General features: G+C 37.7%; 2 protein-coding genes across 3 annotated transcripts in view; one reads left to right on the top strand and one right to left on the bottom strand.

The window, feature by feature from the left end:
- stx6 (syntaxin 6) overlaps positions 1 to 10,283 on the top strand; it is a 23,509-nt gene extending 13,226 nt beyond the window's left edge. Inside the window, exon 8 of one of the 2 annotated variants that reach the window (XM_047806907.1) lies at positions 10,249 to 10,283. In XM_047806907.1, coding sequence (XP_047662863.1) covers positions 10,249 to 10,268 — 20 coding nt within the window. In that variant the 3' untranslated portion in view covers positions 10,269 to 10,283. Of the gene's footprint in view, positions 1 to 1,803; positions 2,455 to 10,248 lie in introns of those variants that run through there. The other variant, XM_027170079.2, reaches the window with a different exon arrangement.
- On the bottom strand, positions 2,090 to 22,964 carry si:dkey-121a11.3. The gene is made up of 10 exons (XM_027170076.2): positions 22,549 to 22,964; positions 19,119 to 20,000; positions 18,095 to 18,158; positions 16,950 to 17,090; positions 11,829 to 13,021; positions 10,431 to 10,557; positions 8,749 to 8,965; positions 8,149 to 8,273; positions 5,546 to 5,718; positions 2,090 to 4,826 (listed from the first exon to the last, which is right to left on the bottom strand). The coding sequence occupies exons 2-10, from the start codon at positions 19,963 to 19,965 to the stop codon at positions 4,633 to 4,635; spliced, it is 3,081 nt and encodes a 1,026-aa protein (XP_027025877.2). The 5' UTR covers positions 19,966 to 20,000; positions 22,549 to 22,964; the 3' UTR covers positions 2,090 to 4,632.

Genomic DNA, 22,964 nt, shown 5'->3' with positions numbered 1-22,964 from the left:
GATGAGGACAAGTCATCATATGTAGCTGGAGGGGTGCTAATTATTGTGTGTGTGTGTGTTGGGGGCAGCAGGTGCAGGATGCAGGTCCTCCATTCAGCTCCTTTATCCGGGGGTAAGTGGAGGGGACAGCTGAGCCCCAACTGCCCCATGGGGAGGTGGGGGATGGTGTGTGGGAGACAGTCCTCAGACAGCTTGGCTCATTAGCATTGCAATACAGACTCTGGGAACACACCCACACACACGTGCACACACAGCATTAAACCGTTCCTTTGAGAATAGATACTGCTAGACTGAATTTGTCCAGCACTTCCAAAAACATATCGTCTGCTACATTCAAACGAATTCTGAGATTTACAGTCACAGGGGATGTGATGCACTTTATTGGAGAAATATTTGCATCCACAAAACAGCACCACTGACATGCTGAAACTGCTTGTGTTTATAAAGGTGCCATTTGGACAGTAGATGAAAGAGGAATAGGTACAAACTACATTAGGTAGCGCATAGGTGCAAAATTTGTAACGATCCACAAACCACAATCTGATTGTGTTTATTCGGGTGTTCCTGAAACAATGTCTTTAAGTAGTGATGTGGATGTGGCAGCCTAGTGATTATTGTGCTGGACTACCAATCGGAAGGTTGTGAGTTCGATTCCCACATCTGCCACTGTTGGGCCCCTGAGCAAGGCCCTTAACTCTCAATTGCTAAATTGTATAAAATTATATAAATAATGTTAGCTCTGGATAAGGTTGGAAATGCTGGAGATGTAGTGATGATGTCACAAGCGGAAAAGGGGTCAGGGTCTGGTCAGGGATGCTGTGAATCCAGAGTAAACAGCAGAGTAAAATAAAACTTAAAAACTCAAAGGAAACCCCATATTGCCAGGGGAAGAACATGCTGAACTAAAGTAGCACAGGGTCAAACCATGGATCCTGGAGGTTTTAGGCAGACATACAACTTTGGTGAAGTTGAAATTATAGGACTGTTACAGTGGTTATAACAACCGCTAACACTAATCACTCTGCTGGGAAAAGAATGCAAGCTGGTTCAATATTATAGTCTGAAATTCATTAATTGTCTCAAACTTCTGATTTAGACCTTTCTGATTCTTAACAAACGTTCTTACAGAGTTTATTAACACTGGAGCAATACAGTATAGTAAAATTGTATTTCTGGTTAGTTAAAATATCTTTACATTAGTAAAGCAGAACCACAAATTCTTTCCTATGTAGAAAAAAACTGTCATACCTAAAAATCTCCTTAATTATATAGATGTTCCACAGCTCTGTTTATTTCTTGGTTCATTTTCTAACAGCAGCTCTGACAGTAATTCTCACTGTAAAGCAAATAGATTTATTTGATTTTTGACCAAAAAAAATCCATCTAATGATTGACGTGCATCGATGTACACGTTTTTCTGTTTGTTTAGCATTTTAAAAGGAGTCTTCATTGTCAGCATTTCAAAGCAGGCAGAGATAAAGCTGTAAAATCATGGGAAAGTCTTCAGGATGTTCTTTTTATAACACAGGGAAGTGGTGAAATTCTTATATTGATGTTTAAGCTACAGATGCAGATCAAAATTCATCAAGGTCACATCACAGATTCATTGCTTTATACATATTATGGTGTAGTAAAATCATAAGACTCGCTTATTACACTGTTAATACAAACATATACTGTATGAAGAGCCTTTGTGTGCTGTTATTAAACCTTTCAATCAAAAGTAGCTTGGACTTATAGAATCAAGGCATCGTGAGATAATAAAGAAATCCAGAATATATGTGCAGTTTCTTGTGTGTGCAGCTGTTTCGATGAGATCCATCATTACCTATTCTCTCTGGAAAGGCAGGAATATTGATCTCTCAGCCCTCCCCCATTCCTGCTGTCCAGACTGGGAAACATATCACCAGATTCACCATTTTGTAATTTAAGAAGCTTAGCATTTCCTGTGGATTACACTCAAAATGATGAATATGTAACATTTCCGCCATCGAGTGAGCGATACACAAAGCAACCTATTATATAAACCTGTACGTGAGCTGCACCTGCAAGACAGTGTTGGCAAATTACTGTAAACAGAACACGTACATGCATTGTATCCAATTATTTTATTTCATAAGACAGTAAATATAAATACACAAAGGAAAACACAATGAAAGTCATGGTACATGTGTCATAACACTGAAAGAAGCGCCTAAATAATTTACTATGCATTCTGGAGTCAGTATTGCAGCTCTGTTCTAACTTCCTGTTTTCATATTGCAGTCAGAACAGTTGTGTTTTTGCTCCAGTTCTGAAGTTAAAGTAAGTGATATAATACTTTTTTGGTATTTCATTTTTCATTGTGTATGCATTGTGAGAAATGTGCATGTTATCAACAAAAGAAAAAATAAAAGCTAACAACTGGGCACTCGAATTGTTCTTTTGGGACAATGGGAGCCTATATTTTTTGAACTTGGGTACCATGCGTGTTTTTATGGCCCAGGCTGTGTGACATCTAGTTCTGAATAGTCATATTAACCATTAAAGGTAAACTTTTCCAGGGTTAAAGCAAAAAAAAATAAATTTTTTTTTAAATAAATCTACAGCAGTGTCTGGGAGGCTGTAAAATCGAGTCTGGATAAGAGTTTTTGCAATGGCATGTGCTGCTGTTCGGACTCTACTCGAACATACTACTTGTGATTGGACAGTGATGTGCAACACGTAATTTCAAAAATGCTTTTTCACACAGCACTGTTGACAGGAATTCACTACAAGGGATTTAAAATATTATTCAGCTTTAAAGTAACTGACTGCTGGAAGATTTCCTTTAGGATCAGGCACAAATTGGATTTAAAAAAGTAAAGCACATGCCTCTCTCCTCTTTCTGCAAACTAAAATCGAAGTGCCCATGGCCCATTAAAGCAAAAGAACATGTACAAAAACTTCCCAGAGTCGTTTTGTGCCGTTGACTGAAACCGGCTTCATCTCAATATTTTTAGACTGCACTTAGCTACTTTCATTTCAGTCTGCTTCACTGTTTTAATCCACCGCTCAAACACCTACAATGCAAACCTCTAATTTATGGCGGGTTCATTCTGACCTTCACTGCTTTACCAATTCCTAACCCTAACCCCACTGAGGAAAAGAAGCATGCTACTATCATGTGAAATCCTTTATACGTAACTGAAACGATATTGACTGAGAAATTGTTTGTTTATCTGAGTTTAATATATATATAATATATAATATATATATATATTTTGGCAAATAGTTTCAAGTAAGGAAAGGCAACCCATCACCCTGTAGTATCTCATTGCACAAGACTCATGAGGTTTGATTTTACTTTTTAACCTGGGGGTTAATTTATGAAACGTTTCAGAGCAGCAGTGTGGATCTAGAACCAATCTTGATGTCTAATAGAGATCCTGTTTTCTTTACTGTTTTAATGAATAACAGACAGTGAGAAATCTGATTCAGCAATTATACCATAAGATGTCCTTTGCATCTAGTCAGGGATTTGTGAATTAAATTGCACTGCTGAAATAAAAATTCCTTCATGCGAACAGTCAATTTAAAATTCCTGGTTTCCAACTTAATCCTCAAGGACACTCTGACATTTTCAAATCAAGCACCTGAGGAAGTGCACACGTGGCGTGTTCGGTGTTTGATGATATCCAGATCATTTCAGTGCAGTGACTGATGATATTCAAACCCACACACTGTTCTGTTGTGCTACCCAAGAGCTCAATCAGTTCTATTTTCAATGCCTCTGTGTGTGCTACCTTTACAGTATGTAGCTAACATCAGCCTCACTTTACTGCAGGCCCTTTTCTCATCCAAGTGACCATTCAGTCTGTGCTGTGCCAAAGGTGTGTCAGATACAATCCCATAAGAAATCAAAATCTTAGGATTTAATAGAAATATGTTAGTAAAAATAATAGACAAATCTCTGTTATTGTACTTTACCAACACTGAGATCATTAGTAATTGCTGAACTTTTATCTAATACTTGTGTGATTTTACTTTTAACCTGATTTTACCTGAAACACAAGAATGTTTTCTGTGCTGTATGCTTTTCTATCTTTAATGTAATACTTTAATCTATTCAATACTTCATTTTGTAGAGTGACAGGAACAACTCCAAATACAGCCCCTTGGTGTAACAGTAGTCAGCTAGCTTTATTTAATACCTTACTTTGATTTGGTGTGGCCATGTTATAATTATTGAGACTGGAATACAGATTTGATTTGATTAATCATAATAAAATGGTTTGTCTTTGAGGATAAGATGGAGAATCCTCAAAAAACTCTGAGTTGGAAAGAATAGCAGAAAGAAGTGAAATCCACTGAGAGAAAAAAAATACCGCACTAGAGATATGTGCAGTAATATTGGAGGAAAAAAAATTGCACTTCCTCAAAATGCAGTCAAAAAAGAGTAACGTGACATTATCTGTGTTTTGGTAATGCTAAAAAAAACTTCCTTTGTCATTTCTAGTAAGTACACAAGCCACAGCCTAGCTACAGTATTCATTCAAGCATGATGTCAGCAGTAAAGCTCAAGAGATCAGAGCCAGAACATGGGTGTTTATGATCAAGCCCAGCAGATCAATACGTACACCACATACTGTTACTGTAACTTAATCTGCGGTGTTAATGGTGAGGTGGTCGGTGCCGAAGCACACGGATGGACACTGTACTGTTCTGGACCATCAGTTGGGTGACTAAATCCAAACTCAGCCCTGCTACCTTCTCCCCATTCACCTCCAGGATTTCATCACCCACTCCCAGCAGTCCAGCATACAGCTTCTGAGTACTGGTGTCTCCCATGTCCTCCACGTACACACCTATACCAACACATACAGTCAGAAATCTCTTGATTTTACATAGTTAAAGACACGGGCACATGGTATAACTTAATTCTAATGCAGCTCTGGGAGAAGATGCAGAGACCTGAAGGGATGATCTCACATGGATAACTCAAAAGAGCTGAAGAGGTAGGGACAGGTGGTTAGCTCCAGACAACTGTGGCACTGGGGCTAGGGAATAACACACACCACTAAAGAATTGGGCCAAGGAGTGGCCAAGGGTATGGGGCCAAGTGGATAGTTTCAGTTATCAGGGTGTGACCAGTAGATACATTCACAAGTAAAAAAAAAAAAGGAGAACCCCATAGAATAAACTGGTTTTCTGCAGTAATTTGTCATAAAATGTGATCCGATTTTCATCTAATTCACAATAGACAAACACAATGTCCTAAAACTGATAACATACTAACATTTTAAATCTCTTGTGTCTTTACTGAATACACCCATTGGACATTCACAGTGCTGGAGGAAAAAGTAAGTAAACCCTTGGAGTTAATAGCTGGTCGAGTCTACTTTGGCAGCCAGGACATCAAACAAGTGCTTTGGTAGATCTGGATCAGAACTGCACAACGTTCTGGAGGAATTTTTGACCATTCTTCTTTACAAAACTTCTTTAGCTCAGACACATTTGTGGCTTATTATTTATAATAACCAGCATATGATGTTTCCAAAGCCAGGGTTTGAGAGATTTCTGTTACCTGAGTCTGGTCTGCCTTTCCCACGGGAGATGAGGAAGCCAAAGGGCTTGTCTGGAGGCCGGTTGAGCTCCAAAAGAAACGTTCCATCAGGAAACGCCTGAGCAATTCTACCCACTGATCGCATAGCACTGGGGCTGCCCACATCCTCTACACTCAGTGCACGCTGGAGACCCCTACACACACACACACACACACACACAGATCTTTTCTAAATCTCAGTTTCACATCTAAAAATGCATTGTTCCATATTTAACCAGTCAGGAATATGGTCATTGTGTAAGGTTTTAAAAATCAAAGGCATACAGGAAGATGTTTATAGTTAATAACAGAAATATGTCAAGTAGGACTGGAAGTCTAAACACAGGTCCTAAATCTGTATCAGAATGATCGACACATCCTCAGATTTCTGTTTATTTATCTTCACCCTCCCCCCGTCTCCATCCATTCACCCATCTCCCCCTAAAGCCCGAGCTGTTTATAGCGGCCGCCTCGCTGACTGACTCAGAGAAGGTGATGTAACCTGCAGTCTGGCTCATGTAACTCCTTACTCGAATTTCTGCTCTGTCCTTCTTAATTGACCATTGAAACACAAACACACACACAAACACACACACACACACACACACACACACACACACACACACACACACACACACACACACACACACACACACACAAAAACAGACAGACACTTCAGCTACAATGCCACATACACACAAGCATGTTTTTCAGATACCACATTACATAAAAGTACTGATTTGAAGTCTATAATATTAGTACTTAGTAATGTCTGTTCTTAAAACCATGTAAGGAAATTTGCACTAAATTCAGTGCCAGTGATACTCCAGGAATACTCCAGTGTTTCTCAGCCTAATTTAAAATCCTATTTATTTGAAACAAAATTATAAGGATGTCTAAATGCAGCTGTTCCATCAAATTCTATCACATCTATACAGATTTTATTTTTTTTTAAACATTTTATGAATCCTTATTCATCTCCACTTCAAATGCTGATTAATTCATTCTTTCAGAGCTGGAATTACATTTTCACATGTAAATTGGGAACAATTTGTGATTGAGTTACCAATGTATTTGTGTGAAAATAATTATATCCAGAAGTAAAAGCAATAACATTAGTGACAAAGCACTTTGCTTTTCAAATCTTCACTCAAACAAATGGAATAATTTTTCACTGAAGCACGGTGGTCAGCAGACATGTTCTATGTATGCATGTTTGTTAACAGATTACATTTTCAGTGACACAAACACTCTGGCTTGGTCAAAGTAACCTGGCAAAGACCACATCTGCACCACCAATCTCCGTCTGTTGCACCTTCTGCCTGCCTCGGCAGGTCACATACCCTCCATCTTCTGTCCTCCTCCGTCTGTCACAGCCCCTCATCATTATAATCACATTCATAGAGAAAATCCCATTCAAATTTGTTATTGCTATCTGAATCAGCCTTTATTTTGTTCCAAGAAACACCTTTTGCTGATGCAGCAAGCAACTAGCAACTACTACTTAAATACAGTACTTAAGGGTGTAAAACACTGGCGTATTCCTTTTACCATAATTTTTTATTTAATAAATGTACACTTTTTTACACTTACAGTTTGCAGACACAAATATGATGTGATTGAGGATGTAACAAGGCTAACCAGTCTAAGTATTTATGTTTATCTACTCCGGTTTCAACCATTCTGTATATCTTTAATAATAAAGATTTACTTCCTGAATTAATTTAAATAACTAAAGTTCTCCTACATAAATGACTAAACGATTGAGCAGGATTCTGTTACTATTCCTGCTTTTCTCCATGAATTATATAGTGTTATGTAAATATATAAATACTAAATATATAAAAACTAAGAGGACTTCATATAATCAGTCATTTTCTATTTTGATCATGTATTTGACTATATACAAAATGTCTTCTGAAAAGTTTCAGGTTTCTTAAGGTAATATAGTTTTCTTTATGCAAATGATAACAGTGATACAACGAAAACCAGAAAATCACCTGGCGACTTCCTGCTAATTACTTGAGCAAACATCAGCTAGTTTTTAGTAAACACTGCCAGTCTATTTATAATGTACTAGATTTCTTATGTACCTTCATTGTGTCTGAATGTTTAGAGTAGTAGCCTATAAAAGTATGCAATCTGAGGCACAGACAGAGAGTTAAATATCACTCCCTCCTCTCCTCTATTTCTATATTTAACTCTCTCTCTCTCTCTCTCTCTCTCTCTCTCTCTCTCTCTCTCTCTCTCTCTCTCTCCCTTGCCATCTCTCTCTCTCTCTCTGATGCAATCACTTCTGGTGTCTCAGAGCAAAGTATGTAGGCCGTTGCACAACACACCAGCTGCTTGGAGGATTACACACACTGCCAACATGCCATGCTTCACACTCACTTCATTCACAACATTGCGACATTATTAATAGTGTTATTCGCCGATAAGGATAGCAAAAGAAGGACAATTCGAGGAAGAACAAACAGCCTGTGTGGAATGTTTTAAACATACTTGTGGCTCGAGCCAGACGAATGACGTAATGGTCGTGTACTAGAGTGCACTACACCCAGTCTGTGTGTGCGCGCGTGCTGTACCTGGAGAGAGCGGGGCTACAGGGCTGTTCCCCTGGTGTATACATATTAGAGCGCTCAGGCTTCCTCTTGGGAGAATGGAGATTCTGCACTGAAGAGGATTTCTTCAGCTGAGAGAAGGGAGACACCTGGTGGCCAAATGGAAAAATTATTATTATTATTATTATTATTATTATTATTATTATTATTATTATTATTATTATTGTTATTATTGTTGTTGTTGTATTATTATTATTGCTGTTGTTGTTATGATTATAGTTATTATGATTATTATTATCATCATCATCATTAGTACTACTAGTAGTTAAGGTAGTTACTTGGTGTATTAGATTATCATAAATATAATATTTTAACATATTTTAACATAAAATGCTATTACATTACATAAACAGCTTATTTTTACTATTATTATTATTATTATTATTATTATTATTATTATTATTATTAGTTTAAATGCATTAATTACTCTACTATCTAAAAAAATGTTTGATTATTTTCTTTATTATTTATTGTCTATTAGCTAAACAAAAAAATATTAAATATCAGCCTGGACTGTGAGGATGCAGGTAATGTTATGACCAGAGCTGAATGAAGAGGACAAACCAGGCGGAGGTTCTGGAGAGATGGTGCTTTCTTTAGTGGGTGGCCAGAGGATTCTGAAGAGTTTGTTCTGGGTTTGAGTGGCGGGCCAAGCTGTTCCATGCTGCTGGAGTGACCCTTACCAAGCCGTCCTTTTGCATTAAGACCCATGGCTGAAAAGAAGCGGCGCAGGGCCTGCTGAGCTTTACCCTCTCTTTGTTCAGCATCCAGGGTCAAGTTTCTGTGACAAAACAGGAAAACAAGCAGCCAGTGGTTAGGTGTTGTTGAAACAGATAAGATGATGTGTATAAAAGCATTTGACATTTATATTACAGATAAAGCTAATTTTCTTTCCACAGTTAAAAGTTTTAATAATTAAATACATTTATTTTTTAAGGAACTGATCACTTGTTAAGCAAGTAAGCCTGTAGACACCAGACTTATAGACTGTCCTAGCATAAATTCCAAGATATTCCAAATATACACTCACTGTCCACTTTATTAGGAATATCTGCAAATCTAATCAGAACTCAGAAATCTAATCAGCCAATCATGTGGCAGTGGCACAAATCATAAAATCACACAGATGCAGGTCAAGAGCTTCATTAAATGTTTACATCAAACATCAGGATGGGCGAAAATCTCTTAAACTTTAAATGGTTGTTGGTACCAGACAGGCTGGTTTCAAATGCTGACCTCCTGGGGTTTTCATACACAGCAGTCTGTACAGTTTTGACAGAATTGTGCCAAAAAGAAATCCTGTGTGCAGGCTTAAGCAGCTTATTGATGAGAAACATCAGATGAGAATGACCACTGCTCTGAGCTGACAGAAAGTTTATAGTGACCTCAAACAATTACTCTTAACAACCATGATGAGGTGAAAAGCATCTGGATGAGCTACATGAAGTGAAGTGACATATGGCTAAGTATGGTGAACCATTCTCAGAATTCGTTCTCTGCATTTGATCCATCCAAAGTGCACACACACAGCAGTGAACACACACACCGTGAACACACACCTGGAGCAGTGGGCAGCCATTTATGCTGCGGCGCCCGGGGAGCAGTTGGGGGGTTCGGTGCCTTGCTCAAGGGCACCTCAGTCGTGGCCGGCCCAAGACTCGAACCCACAACCTTAGGATTATGAGTCAGACTCTCTAACTATTAGGCCATGACTTGCCCATTAGGCACCACATTAGGAGCTGAGGCTATCATTGGCACAGACTCATCCAAAATGGACAGTTTTTGTAACCAAAAATGAAAAGATACAATTACAATAATGTAATACTTAGGTTTGAATATTGAATTTGAATAGAGTTGAATTTGATTTCAATTATTTGATCCTGTGGTTGCTGTCTATGTGGAGTTTAACGTGTTGATAATGAATGATAATGGTTCTAAATTCTGCTCTTTATTTTTCAATATTGGGTTTGTATGATCCTGTTTTCACCACCAGGGAGCAGTGATGTCATGATCAGAAGCACTTGGCTCATTCTGACCTTTTTTCTGACCTACTTTTCTGTCCAGTCTGGTCCAGCTCTTTGTAGGTTTGTGGCCCAGAAATGGAAAAAAGGAGCCAAACAAGCTACAGAATAAAGTAGGATTTTAAAAGTATTGCAAAGTACTGCCATGGTTGTGACCTGTCTGAAAGATATTTCTGTTATATTCTCTATGAATTTGTCTCTCTATCTCTCTTTTTAATGACTCACACTGAAAGTCTTGGTTTGTCCTCCCTTTGAAGCTCGACCCTGATAGGTCCTTCAACGTGTCCATTATTCACAGATGTTTTGGCAGTGCTGACTTCAACCTCCACACTGATTTGGTCCTGTGGCAAACCTGGGGAAAAGTTTACTAATTAGATTACAGAGGTATTGCATATGAAATCTGCACATTATTATGCACATGGAGTTGAATCTGTGTGTGTGTGTGTGTGTGTGTGTGTGTGTGTGTGTGTGTGTGTGTGTGTGTGTGTGTGTGTGAGTGTGAGTGTGAATAGGCCTGGATGAATGCCATGCTGAACATCCCACTGTGCTCAGAGCTCAGAGAGATTAGAGCCTGTGACTCCACCAATCTGCTGACACAAAATCCCTGCTCTATCTGAAGCCTGACACAAACACACTCTCGCCATACTGACAATCAACATTCAGTATGTTCAGCATGACAGGATTTACCCCAGTAGTTTATACATCAAATTATATCACATCGCTGTTCAGTTCTCCATTCTGATTGGTCATGTGTTTGTACTGTTTATTAATGCAATACATAATGCAATACATTATCCTTTTCTATTGTTAACAGCTTACTCGGTAACTTGTATGGCAGATGCTTCAGACAAACAGATTTTAAATCTCAGTAAAGTGACTGTATTTTGTGTCTTGTTAAATTAAGAATATGAAAAGAGAATGGCTGATGAAGGAACGACTGATTATAGATATAATATTAGTGATAACTGGAAATCATTTTTTGTTTTTTTGGAATTTCCACAACATTCAATATAGTAGTAGTAGTAGTATGAAATATAATTGAGTATTCGAAAATAATCAACTTTGGGGTGGTACCAGTATCTCTTCTGTGTCAGTAACAGCTCAACCTGCTGTGTTTTATTCCGTACATAATGAACAATAAAAATGATGGCAGCAACAGTGTATGCTTATGCGAATGATTTGCTCTGTTTACTCTGTGTGTAGTAATTTTTCAACACCTGGCTCACTGACTACATATAAAAATGTCACATGTCTATTCTTCCATGATCCACGTTCATGTATTTAGATTTGTGCTAATTAATCTCACCAATAAACGTTCTTACCCATAAACTTCAAACCCAGAGAGGAATTTAATGCAGACTTTCCAGTCCGATTTTGTACATAATATGACTTACTGTAATATACATGAAAACATTCTTACTGTGCCACTGAAAGCTGTAAAATGGCAGACATTGTGGACAACCAGGACTCTTGTCCTTAGCCCAATTTTGTAGGCAGAGCTGTATTTGTATTTGTATCTGTATAATTTAGACATGCCTTTACCAAAAATATTTTGAGTGTCCATGTAGTACAAATTCCAATTAAATAGGGTTGTAATTGTACACTAGTTTAAATAGAACTGACCTGCTTGCTGGGAACCATGTAGGTCTGCTGGTATGGTTCTCTGGCCATGTTCACTGTTGATAACTGCTAGTTCCTTCACCATAAAGTTTTTAGATTTTGTTGTAGTTTTTGGAGTATCAGGGATTCCTTGTTGAATAACCTCCAAATGTAACTGCTCCCCACCCTCCTGAACAGTGTCTATGTGCATGAGATGATGGTGTTGAGAAGGCATGACTTTCTGGCTGCTGGGACTCTCCAGATTCAGTGCAGAATTTTTGGACTGGAGAGGTGGTGCAATAGGCTGAGGGAGCCTGGGAACTGACTGAGCTCCAGGCACTTCTCCTCTGGAGGCCACCGAAGGCACGCAGTCTTTAAAGTTAGCAAGATTTTTACATGTTCTAGCCTCCACCTTTAGCTGTAGAGACTCTAAGGCATATGGGTTTGGGGGTAGAGCTACAGCTCCATTGGACACAGATGTATTATTGGAAATGCTTGGTGATCCTGATGTTTTCAGCCCATTGGCAGCAGTGGCTTTCGTCTCAGGACTGCCATCCCTCTTACGACTTTTTCTCTTTTGCTTCTGTAAAGTCCCTCTACCATTACCCGCACTGCCTGAGGCTCTACAGTGTGTGCCATCACTCTCCACAATGACAGGGCTCGTGGCACCTATGTAAGTCTCCTTAATCTGCTCTATTCGCACCAGGCGGTTAGGCAACGTGGGTGCAACCCAGCATGGTACCATCCTGCCCTCAGTTTCTCCATTAGCAGGAGATTGCTGCTTTTGAAAGCATTGGGGATCTGAAAAATCTCCATCCAATATTGTTCCACAAGAGTTCCATTGTTGACTCATAGTCTCAGGTCTGTAAATATTAGCATCGGGTAAGTTCTCCTGATCCCTCTTGATTTTGTATTTGTCCTCAGGTCTCTGGCTGTTGATATATGTCACCAAACTAGGTTTGGCAACCAGTAATCCCTGTGCCCTCTCTCCAGCTCGTCTGCGCTGCCGCTCCAAGTAACGCACTTCAGCATCTTTTTCTGACTCATCTTGAAAACGTACACGTGTCGGAGACTGCCCATGTGTACGATGTCGACGGGAGCCTCCAGTCGAGTCACTGCTTGAGGAGTCACTAAGGTTTCCTGAGCCAACCACCACCCGTTCCGTACCCGCAAGAGGAGCCTGCTGCACAGCTGCGCCGACCCAGGAACGCAGCTCCCTGCAAAAACAAACAGATATACACAAAACATCACTAATCTGCTAAATATAAACATAGATTATATAATTTTAAAATTCAGAAAGGATAATATAGATATTCTTGATATTGAATTATTGGTGTCTGTGTAGCCATCACTTTTGGTGACAGGTTGTTTCATGACATGAATCAGGCTAATGTTGGTTTGTTTGTCTCATATCAGAGCAACTTTTTATTCATTTATGGCATTTGGCAGATAACTTTATCGAAATCAACTTACACTTATACAACTGAGTAGTTGAGGGCCTTACTTAAGGAGCTGGAATTTGAAACCATATCCTACCAAACAGTAGACCAATGTTTTAACTGCTAAGCTTCTACTGCCCTAATTGTTAAAATAATGAATGTTTATACATTTACAACTACATTTTATGGAAGCTTGTTTCCGCCTCGTTATAAAAAATAATAAGAGATAATTGTGAATTTATATCTTAGAATTTTGACTTTATATCTGAGAATTCTGATTTTTTTCCTTGCAAATCTTCTCTGGACTCTTGAAAGAACATTACAGTAGTGTCATAGAGGCAACAAACAAGATAATGCAGAAGTGGCATATTTTATACACCAACAGATACAAGAATTGCAAGGAAAAAAGGCAGAATTCTGAGATTCAAAGCCACAATTCTGAGATATAAAGTCAGAATTATGAGATATAAAGTGAACATGATCTTTTATTACTTTTTAAAACGAGGCAGAAACAAGCTTTCATAACATTTAATGGTCTTAAACATTGCTAACAGAACCAAACTTGTTTAGTCACTCATGTTATTGTAGTTTCCCACAGTCGTTCCACCAGCCTCTCTTTATTATCTGTCTGAAATTTAAATAGACAAACTCAACCCTTTAACCTGTCTATACTTATAGCTTCCTTTTATAAATGCTAAATAACTGTATAATAATAATAATAATAATAATAATAATAATAATAATAATAATAATAATAATAATAATAAAAAAATATACTCACACAGAACTACAATCTAAAAAAATTGTCACTGTGTAAGTTATTCTTCTGACCAGCTAAATTCAAGAAATCAACAGTGCTTTGGTGTAAGGCTCTTTAGTTTGGCATTTTTTCTTCAGCATTGCATTTTTTGCAAAATCAAACCCATTATACTATTCATAGCACGAGAGTTTGATAAACGCTCCTCCTTTTGCTGAGGAATTAAATAATGTAGTTAAAATACAATATGATTTTATGATGATGGTGATAAAACAACATGCAATTATGATTTAAAAATTTTATAATTAAACAAGAAACTGTTTAATAAGCTGTTGAACTCTTGAACAGACAGACATATGAAGAAAAACACAGATCACATGATAAAGTTGCTGGAGATTTCCAACTTTGAGATACTGATTCAAGGCTAAATTCCTCTGGAATTCCTCCCCCTGTTTTGACTAAAACACCACAGCATTCCCCGCATACTTCATATTAATACTTCATAATAATGCACTCTTGCTGCATAACAAAATACTGAGCCACTATTTCTACCATTTCTGTGCACTAGCGTCTGCAAATATGATTGCAAGCCATAATTAACACTTTAGCATTATTGTAATCAACAGCGCAAGAACTGAGAGAAAAACATTTAGCAGGTACATGATTGTCATCTCAGGAGGCACAGTATCCTTAGCGATATTAATTTATTATTATTTAAGAAATGTTATTCTTCCAAGTCTCATATAAAACTATCATACAACAGCTACAAACTGAGAAGGTTAGCTACCTCCATGACACATAATGCTAGCCAATCACGCCTTTTTTGAACTCCTCTCTCCTCCACAAGCATGAGCTCATACACACCCATGACTGGCAGTATGACTAACAGGGGAGAAAGTAATGCCGTCCCTTACACCCAGAGAATATGGCAAATTATTTGCTCCCTTGGCTCACAGACATGGATGGTTGTGGTATGGTTGGGATTTGAACTCATGATAGACACCCTATCCACAGCATTAAAGTAGCAATTAAATGACTATAGGCAATATGTAGAACCCCACTTTTATAACAAAAAGAAAAAAGTAAAAAAAAAAAAACAACAATCAGAAATCACCTGTTTTGAATGCTTCCACAAAAGGGGGGATTTTCTTAACAAACACAGAGTAGCTGTTAAAATGATCCAAAGAGTGTTTATGTATGTGTGTACGGGGGTATATTGAATACGGCTCTGGATGGTAATAGATGAAGATCAGAGACGTTGGCCTTGTGTGATTATTGTATAATTCAACATGCTTTATATAACTCATCTGTCAGGAACATAAGTGAGCGTGTGTCTTTAAAAAGGTTTAGGCATTGTCTTCCCTGTTTAGTAGCATAATTTAATTGATACTTATCTCTAAAAGGCTGCTGATCTGCATCTAGTACAGTTGTATTGCCTTCTATACACAACAGTATACTGTAAAATTAACATACTGTAAAACATATAGACTACATAATGGATTTATTATACAAAGATGTAAAACCAACACATAAACACAGCAAGTGCAGATGATCTCACCATTTGATATTATCACGATGTAGCACAGTGACAATATCACAAAACTCACAAAGCACAAACAATAAGTGAACACAATTATGGGATTGCTTTTTCTGCAAACAAACGTTTCATGATATTAGGACCAAATAAAGAAGATTTTCTACCAGACAGAGCTGTACAGTACAACATGATAGCAAAACCATGATCCCACATTTTGTCTTGTATTGTTTTGTATTGGTTACTTAAGATGGATACCCTTGTTACCAGGGTACAAAAAGCACTGACGGAAGATGTAGGAGGAGCTGGAACAATTAAGGCCATTGATTGGTCAATGAGCTAGCTAGTTAAATACACTAGACACACTTTGCAGCTGGACAAAACATCATGAGTTAGTTAGTTGCATGCATTAGTTGCATCTTGGAACATTACCATTGAGTGCAATAACACACTTGACAAGTTCTTTCTGCTTGGTTGATTTAGGTCTTTACACAATAAAAATGGACGCAAATTAATGCAAGGTAAATACAGGTTCATTCAGGTATTTACAATTTTGCTCTGATCTGACTCACTGAAAACCGTCATCACATGTTGTCACTATTAAGATCAGTTTTGTGTGGGGGATGATGTCAACACCTCACAACGTCCTATCAAGGAAAAAAGAATATGTTCAAGTGGCCACATAACGAGATTGTTCATGGTTATTATCAAAATATGTTGTATAATGTCTAAAATCAAAATTACACTATATCTGGCATTGACCAGAGGCAGAGCCTTCCTTTTTAAATCCACGCTATGCTGTGTCAAGAGGTTCATTCTTACCTGGGGCTTGTTCAGTAGGGAGTCTTTTCAAATACCAATACCTTTTTTTTGTTATTGTACAATGAGATGCAGTGCAGTTCCCCATCAAGCTATGTATATTAAATATATTAAATAAGAATAAACTATTTAATGATGATATTACTGTAAATAGAATGGAGATTATACAAAGAAATTCACTGACAAATATATATTTGTGCAAACATACAAAATATATTTATAAATGTGAATCTTCTTCATGACAGTGAGTTGTTAAAACTGATAAATAAAATATAAATAAAATGGAATTGAATGTGATGGAGGGGGGGTTTGGGGGGACCTGTTGCTGCTGAAAAGGACTAGACCGCTTCATCAAATCCACATCCCTCATACATCTATAACACCCTCCACAGCAAATAAAACACACAATTTTACAACATTTCACAATTGAAACACAAAATGTTACAATACCAATTATGGACATAGTTTGACCTATTTTATTGATGCACTCCCTGTCTCTCAACACTTAAGCTCCTCTGGTTGACATCCCCCACTACTTCAGATCACAATATTCTACAAAGGAGCTAGACAGAGAGAAAAAATGAGAGCGCACTCACGGCTTGTCCCTCTGGACGGGTAGGATGGTGTGGTCGGCTTTGAGTGGGTTCGAGCGGGCTTTCATGCGAGCACGCTCCAGCAGTTGTTTGGCCTGTTTATGGCGAGGACTGAGCGGCAACTCAGCTCCCGAGACAAAGGGCCTGTAGCCCAATCACACACACACACACACACACACACACACACACACACACACACACACACACACACACACACACACACACACACACACACACACACACACAGACGTCAGCTACTACAACAGGCACACTCATACACTGCAGGATTAAGTGGAGCAGCACGTCAACACTAATTAGCCTGATGGGACTCAATGTGTGTGTGTGGGGGTGGGTGGGTGGGTGGGCGGGTGAGAGAACATATCTGCTAATATGAGTAGATTGGATTATGATTATAATTATGCTTTGGATTGGATAATCATGACAACATGTTTCTGTTAAACAAAACAAGCTAAATGCTAACATAAACTACATCTTACTCTCTGATCCAGATGTTGAGCACTTTTTTTAGTACTGCAGTGCTGCTGAACTCTCAGATCTCAGATTGGTCATATGGTGTTGAAGTGTTATCTATAACAGAATGACTGTGATGGCAGTACAGGCTAAAGGTCTTGTAAAGAGGACAATGAAGTAATCTAAACCTAGCCATAAAGATGTCTTTAAATTTATAGCAGGTGTCTCCAGTGTTAGAGGTAACAGCAATTTTACAGTAACAGTCATTCTTTAGCAAAATAATCTTAGTTATTTGTCTGTAACTGTAAATAGATCAAATGTATGATGTGCCATACTAATAAATTAAAGGACCAAGTTCTTTTCCTGTAAGAGTATGATGTGCTATGTTTTATTCCTTACATAATGATTATGGTTTATATTTTTTAGATAAAATCAGAATGTTTAATTTGAATATGAAATTGCAATTAATATTTATTTCATTTAGTGGAGTAAAAACAGACAGAACCATATTTAAATTAAAGTAGTGGGAGGTGATAAGAATACTGATGACGATTTTAATGTAGATCTATATGCTGATATAGATGCTACAACAAACTGAAAGCATCAGCCAAAAGAAGATACAGTAATTCTGTTAGGCCCTTAAAACAAAAACAATAATATTGTGTGTTTTAGGTCACCTCTGACTTTGTTCACTGTCTTGAAGAGAAATCCCAGAATCCCAGTCACTGTCATTCAGTCCACCTGTACAGACACACAATCTATCATTTTATTTGTGAATTTCACTGTAAACAATGTACATACAATCATTTACGTAATTGCTATATCCACCCAAATCACACAACACTGACACCAGGAAAGAAGAAGTAGAAACAAGGTAACACCCTGTGTGTTGTTAAAATATTGAATTGCAAAAGTGCAAATCGCAAAAATGTCTAAAACTTACTAAAATCTTCGGCTGTAATAGTGGTCCACTCTACAATTGGTTCTGATTGGTCAGAAGGTAATTCAGTGCTGTTAAGCTGTTATCACCTGACAGTTTTATATTGCTATTAATGTTAATTTAATAACTGAAAGTACTTGATTAATAAATGTGTTATTATCCAGAAAATATAAATGTCCAATCATTGGTGAAGCTTTCTGTAAGGAGGCCTTTCTTTAATATATAAGTAAGGAGTCTCCAGTGTCAGCAACCGTAACACTCAGTAAGTTTGAAACAGTCAGTAAGTTTTTATTTACAGGAAAGGTTTCAATACAAAGCACCTCTTGGTAACATGACAACTAGAACAGTGGTGGCTCAGTGGTTAAGGCTCTGGGTTACTCTTCAAGTCCAGCATTGGCAAGCTGCAACCGTTTGGCCCTTGATTAAGGCCCTTAACCCAGTCTGCTCTAATGGTGTGCCATGGCTGACACTGTGCCCTGACCACAACTTTCTAAGCTGGGAAATGCAAAGGACAGAATTTCACTCTGTTTAATGTGACAAGAAAAGGCTTTATTTTCAAGAGTGAAAAAAGGAAGACTGTGTGGAAATGACCTTTAAATAAGTTCAATGTGTTATGATAGCACTGGAAGTTCAGTGTGAAATGAGCGACACAATCATTTGATACCAAACATACCTTACCTCATTGCAGAAGCATTCTTTTGAGATAATATAAAATTCCAAAGATTCTTAATATCTTTTCAGTGAAGACAGATAGGCTCTACCTCTGCTATGTGTATTCTCCATCCTCTGATCATTTATGTTAGCCTGCTGCCCCTCACAGCTCTTCCTTTGGGCTTTCTGTAGCATCTGTCTGAGGATGGTTCGGTTTATCTCCACTCTCTCTGCAAGTGAAAGAGAACTTCCACTGCTACAGATGCTCTCTAGACTCTCAGCATGCCACAGTTCACTTCCTGTTGCTACTGCCAGGCCCAGGTCATGCCTGCTGTCTGAATGTTTAATCTCTCCCTGAATGCTGGAATCTGTTCTCAGAGCCATGTGACCAGGCATGACCCCACTTTTAGATTGCTCTCTTCCAGAAACATCACCTCCATTTGATAGCAATGGCTCTTGCTTGGCAAGATCCTCAGGTGGAGTCCATGGTTTATCTTTTTTGGCATTGCAGATGTCGTCTGTGAGGTTCTCCAGAAATACAGTTTCACCATGTCCTATGGACATGACAATACCTTTATTTTCACCAGTGTGGATATCTAAATCCTCAGCATGAGCTTCCAAGTCCTCATCACTGCTGCTAAATCCCCAGACACCTGTGTGAGAGTATGATGACATGTAGAACCCAGGTACCAGTCTCCTGTCTTCTTTCTTTTTAAAATGTTGTTTCCACATTGCCTTGCGATCTGAGTGAGCCTTCACCTCGGACTGCAGGACTGAATCTGCAAAGGCATGTTGATGTAGCTGGGTGTGGGAGCTTAGAGTAGAGGAAATGACTGATGTGAGCACATTGGTGGGCCTCCGTTGAGGTTGGGATTTACATTCCTGGTCTGATCTGACCATCAGATGTGAGTCATTAGCCATAGCATTGCTCTCGTCAGGCACAACCATGTCCTCCATGGCCCATTCAAAGAGTCAGGTGAGCATTATAGAGCCTATGGAAACAATAGTAAACAAAGAGTCACTTAATGGTTTCCAGTTTCCAGGTTAACAGTTACTATTATATATGAAAAAGCTCAGGAACTTTAATCCTGTAAAGACTTTAAGAGCTTTAAACCCTCTTTTAATCTGGAAAATGTTCAGTGAATTAGCAGATTTTAAACGAAAATTAATATAACTTTATTGTCAAAGTGCATAGAACAAAAACAAAATAAAATTTCGAATTTGGACAAAGCTCTCTGTTTACTGGCTAACCTACGTCTCTATCCTCATCTATACCCACAAGATATGGTTAGTGACTGTAACAGCAAGGTCATGAGTGTGGGTAGCAGAAATGAGGGTCCTTTGCGGGGCTACCTGTGGTACCTCTGTTATAAAATGCTTGACAATCAGGGACAGCTTTGGAGCACAGCTGACATGAAAAAGTTATTGAGTTAAAGGAAATTGAGTAAAAAAATGAAAATATTAAACACAAATTAAACACAATTAAACACTAATTAAACACAAACTATAATCTGGTGGGTATTTTACACTCTCACCAACAGATAGTTAAAACAGTTTAAAACAATTAGTTATCATATAATAGATTTAAATATAAAAATAGAACAGATTTAAATTAAAATACAGTATTTAAATATTTTTTGTATGTCTTTATGTTACTCTGGCTGTAACTTGTATGTCTGAATGAGTTGTGTGTAAAAATAATCTTCAACTAAATTCTTCCTTATGATTTTTCATGTGGTTCCTCTCAAACCAAAATTTAGACCTGAGTTTGACATTCCTCAAAATAAAAATTCCTCCATCTCTACACCTTATTATTTCACCTTATTATTTTCTGAAACAAATTCAAACATAACTTGAAAACTTACAATACTGCCATGACTAGAGTAATGAATGAATTTTAAAAAATACCTAATAACTGTCAGGCCAGAGGACAGAAACTCTATGAAACTTGGGCACACAGTGACTAAAGGCACGACTGATAATAATAATAATAATAATAATAATAATAATAATAATAATAATAATAATAATAATAATAATAATAATAATACATTTTATTTAAAGGCGCCTTTCTGAACACTCAAGGTCACCGTACAAAATAAGAAGAAAAACAAAAAGCCCAATAAGAAGATTCTGGTTTGATGGCTGATGTAATGAACATTGACTCCACATTGACTAACTTTTCACTTAAATATAACAATTGAAATACTTCATTAATGTACTTATATATGAATCCATCAAACATTAAACAATATATATGTCCCTAATGCCCTCATGTGCTAAGCATATATAGTAGTTACATTTTCTGAATTTTTGAAATCATCCCTAAAAAACAATGTTCATCTTAGAGCAGGATTTCAGCAAAGAAATCTTGAAGTCAAGTTTTCAAAGATTTCTTGTTAAACAGCTGTGAAAAAATAGCACTAAAATATACAGAGAGCTAAATAGCTAAATAGCACTCCAAATCGCTTTGCCATGCTAACTGAGTAATTAAAATTCAAAAGATTTATAAACCCATGTTCCTTTTTGCCCTAATTGTTTCCCATCATTGAATGTAGTTTAGAAGAAATAAAAAAAACACACTCTGAGGAAAGAAGTTCATGCATGGCTGTGCTTTTCTCAAGACTAATTTAATTTAATTATTCCCCTCCTAATTAGAGCTCCAAGCATTTGCTCTAGCTTATCTCTTCCGGGACCATCCAGCATCCCGTGCTGATGCACCGTACCCATGGGTGTCAGGGCAGACTAAAATCAGTCTACCATGTTTTAGTTGAATTATGCTGTGTGAATATACACTGAGCAACAACCCTAAACTCTATTTGGCTTTCAAAGATGATTCATGTACTGGACAGCCTTATAATTATTAGTGGTGATTAGTTCTGGCAAAAGGAAAAAAAAATCATGAAAGCTTTGTGTAGGGTACACAGACTGCTCTTGTCTGCTCCAATGTATGTACCAAACTCTCAGTATCTTGGAATCCAAATCTCTGGAACTAATGAGGCTTTTTCAAAGGAATCTGTTTTGTTTTTACTCCTTCCACAAGCCCAAACTCACTTGTCTCTCACGATGTCACTTGGGTATGACAATACCACTAATGTTTAAACTCTCAAGTCAACACTTTCGTTATATGACATTTGACATATAACACTTATTATATGTCACAATTACACTTTATGCGTTTGTTAAAGCCTGAGAGCCTGAGGTTAATGCCAATGTACTAATCTGTTAATGTGTTGAGAATGATCAGTATGACCAGTCATAGCTAATCTATCTGATTTGTTCTTCGTGACTAGTAACAAAACTGACAAAATGCTTTCAGATAGTTGGATTTAATGTATAATTTAAGCAAGAAGAAAACTGCTACAATTAAAACAGCTAACAATTTAATACAATAGTCATTGATTGAGAGCTGTGGTTATGAGGGATAGAGCAAACAGTTTTATTTTACCATTCTTTAAATTCAAATAGAATTTTTTTTGCAGATAACTACTGAAGATGTAGTTAGTGGAAAAAAAAGGATGGCGGACTTCAGCATCTTACCTCATTCTCTCTGTTGACGTATGAAGCGCATTTTATGTTGACGAGCATCTGAAAGTCAGTTAAGAAACATGCCACAAATTCACATCTAAACAGTAATATCAGTCCAATTTCTGTTTTATGTCTATGCCTTAAGTTGCTTTTCCCTTCTTGTTCTTTCTGTTTCTGTTTCTCTGCTTTTCTTGCTCAGCCCAGTTCCAGCTGTTCTGGAGGCTCAAGTGAGAAGAAAGTGTTCTCTGAGTTTTCTCTGAACACTCCCACTTCTTAAGAACATGACTATCCTTCTGACTGTTCTCCCTTGCTAGCCTTGTCTACGTTCCTCTTCCGTGAGCTACGGTGTGCGTGGGACTGAGACTGTCTCTTAAACATCCACATGTGTTAGGATTCCTGTGTTGCTCAGGAGACAAGCATAACCAGCA

The sequence above is a fragment of the Tachysurus fulvidraco genome, chromosome 2 (genome assembly GCF_022655615.1).
Source record: "Tachysurus fulvidraco isolate hzauxx_2018 chromosome 2, HZAU_PFXX_2.0, whole genome shotgun sequence".
Lineage (NCBI taxonomy): Eukaryota > Metazoa > Chordata > Actinopteri > Siluriformes > Bagridae > Tachysurus > Tachysurus fulvidraco.
Note: the sequence above shows the minus strand (reverse complement) of the source record. Positions and strands in the feature narration are given on the sequence as shown.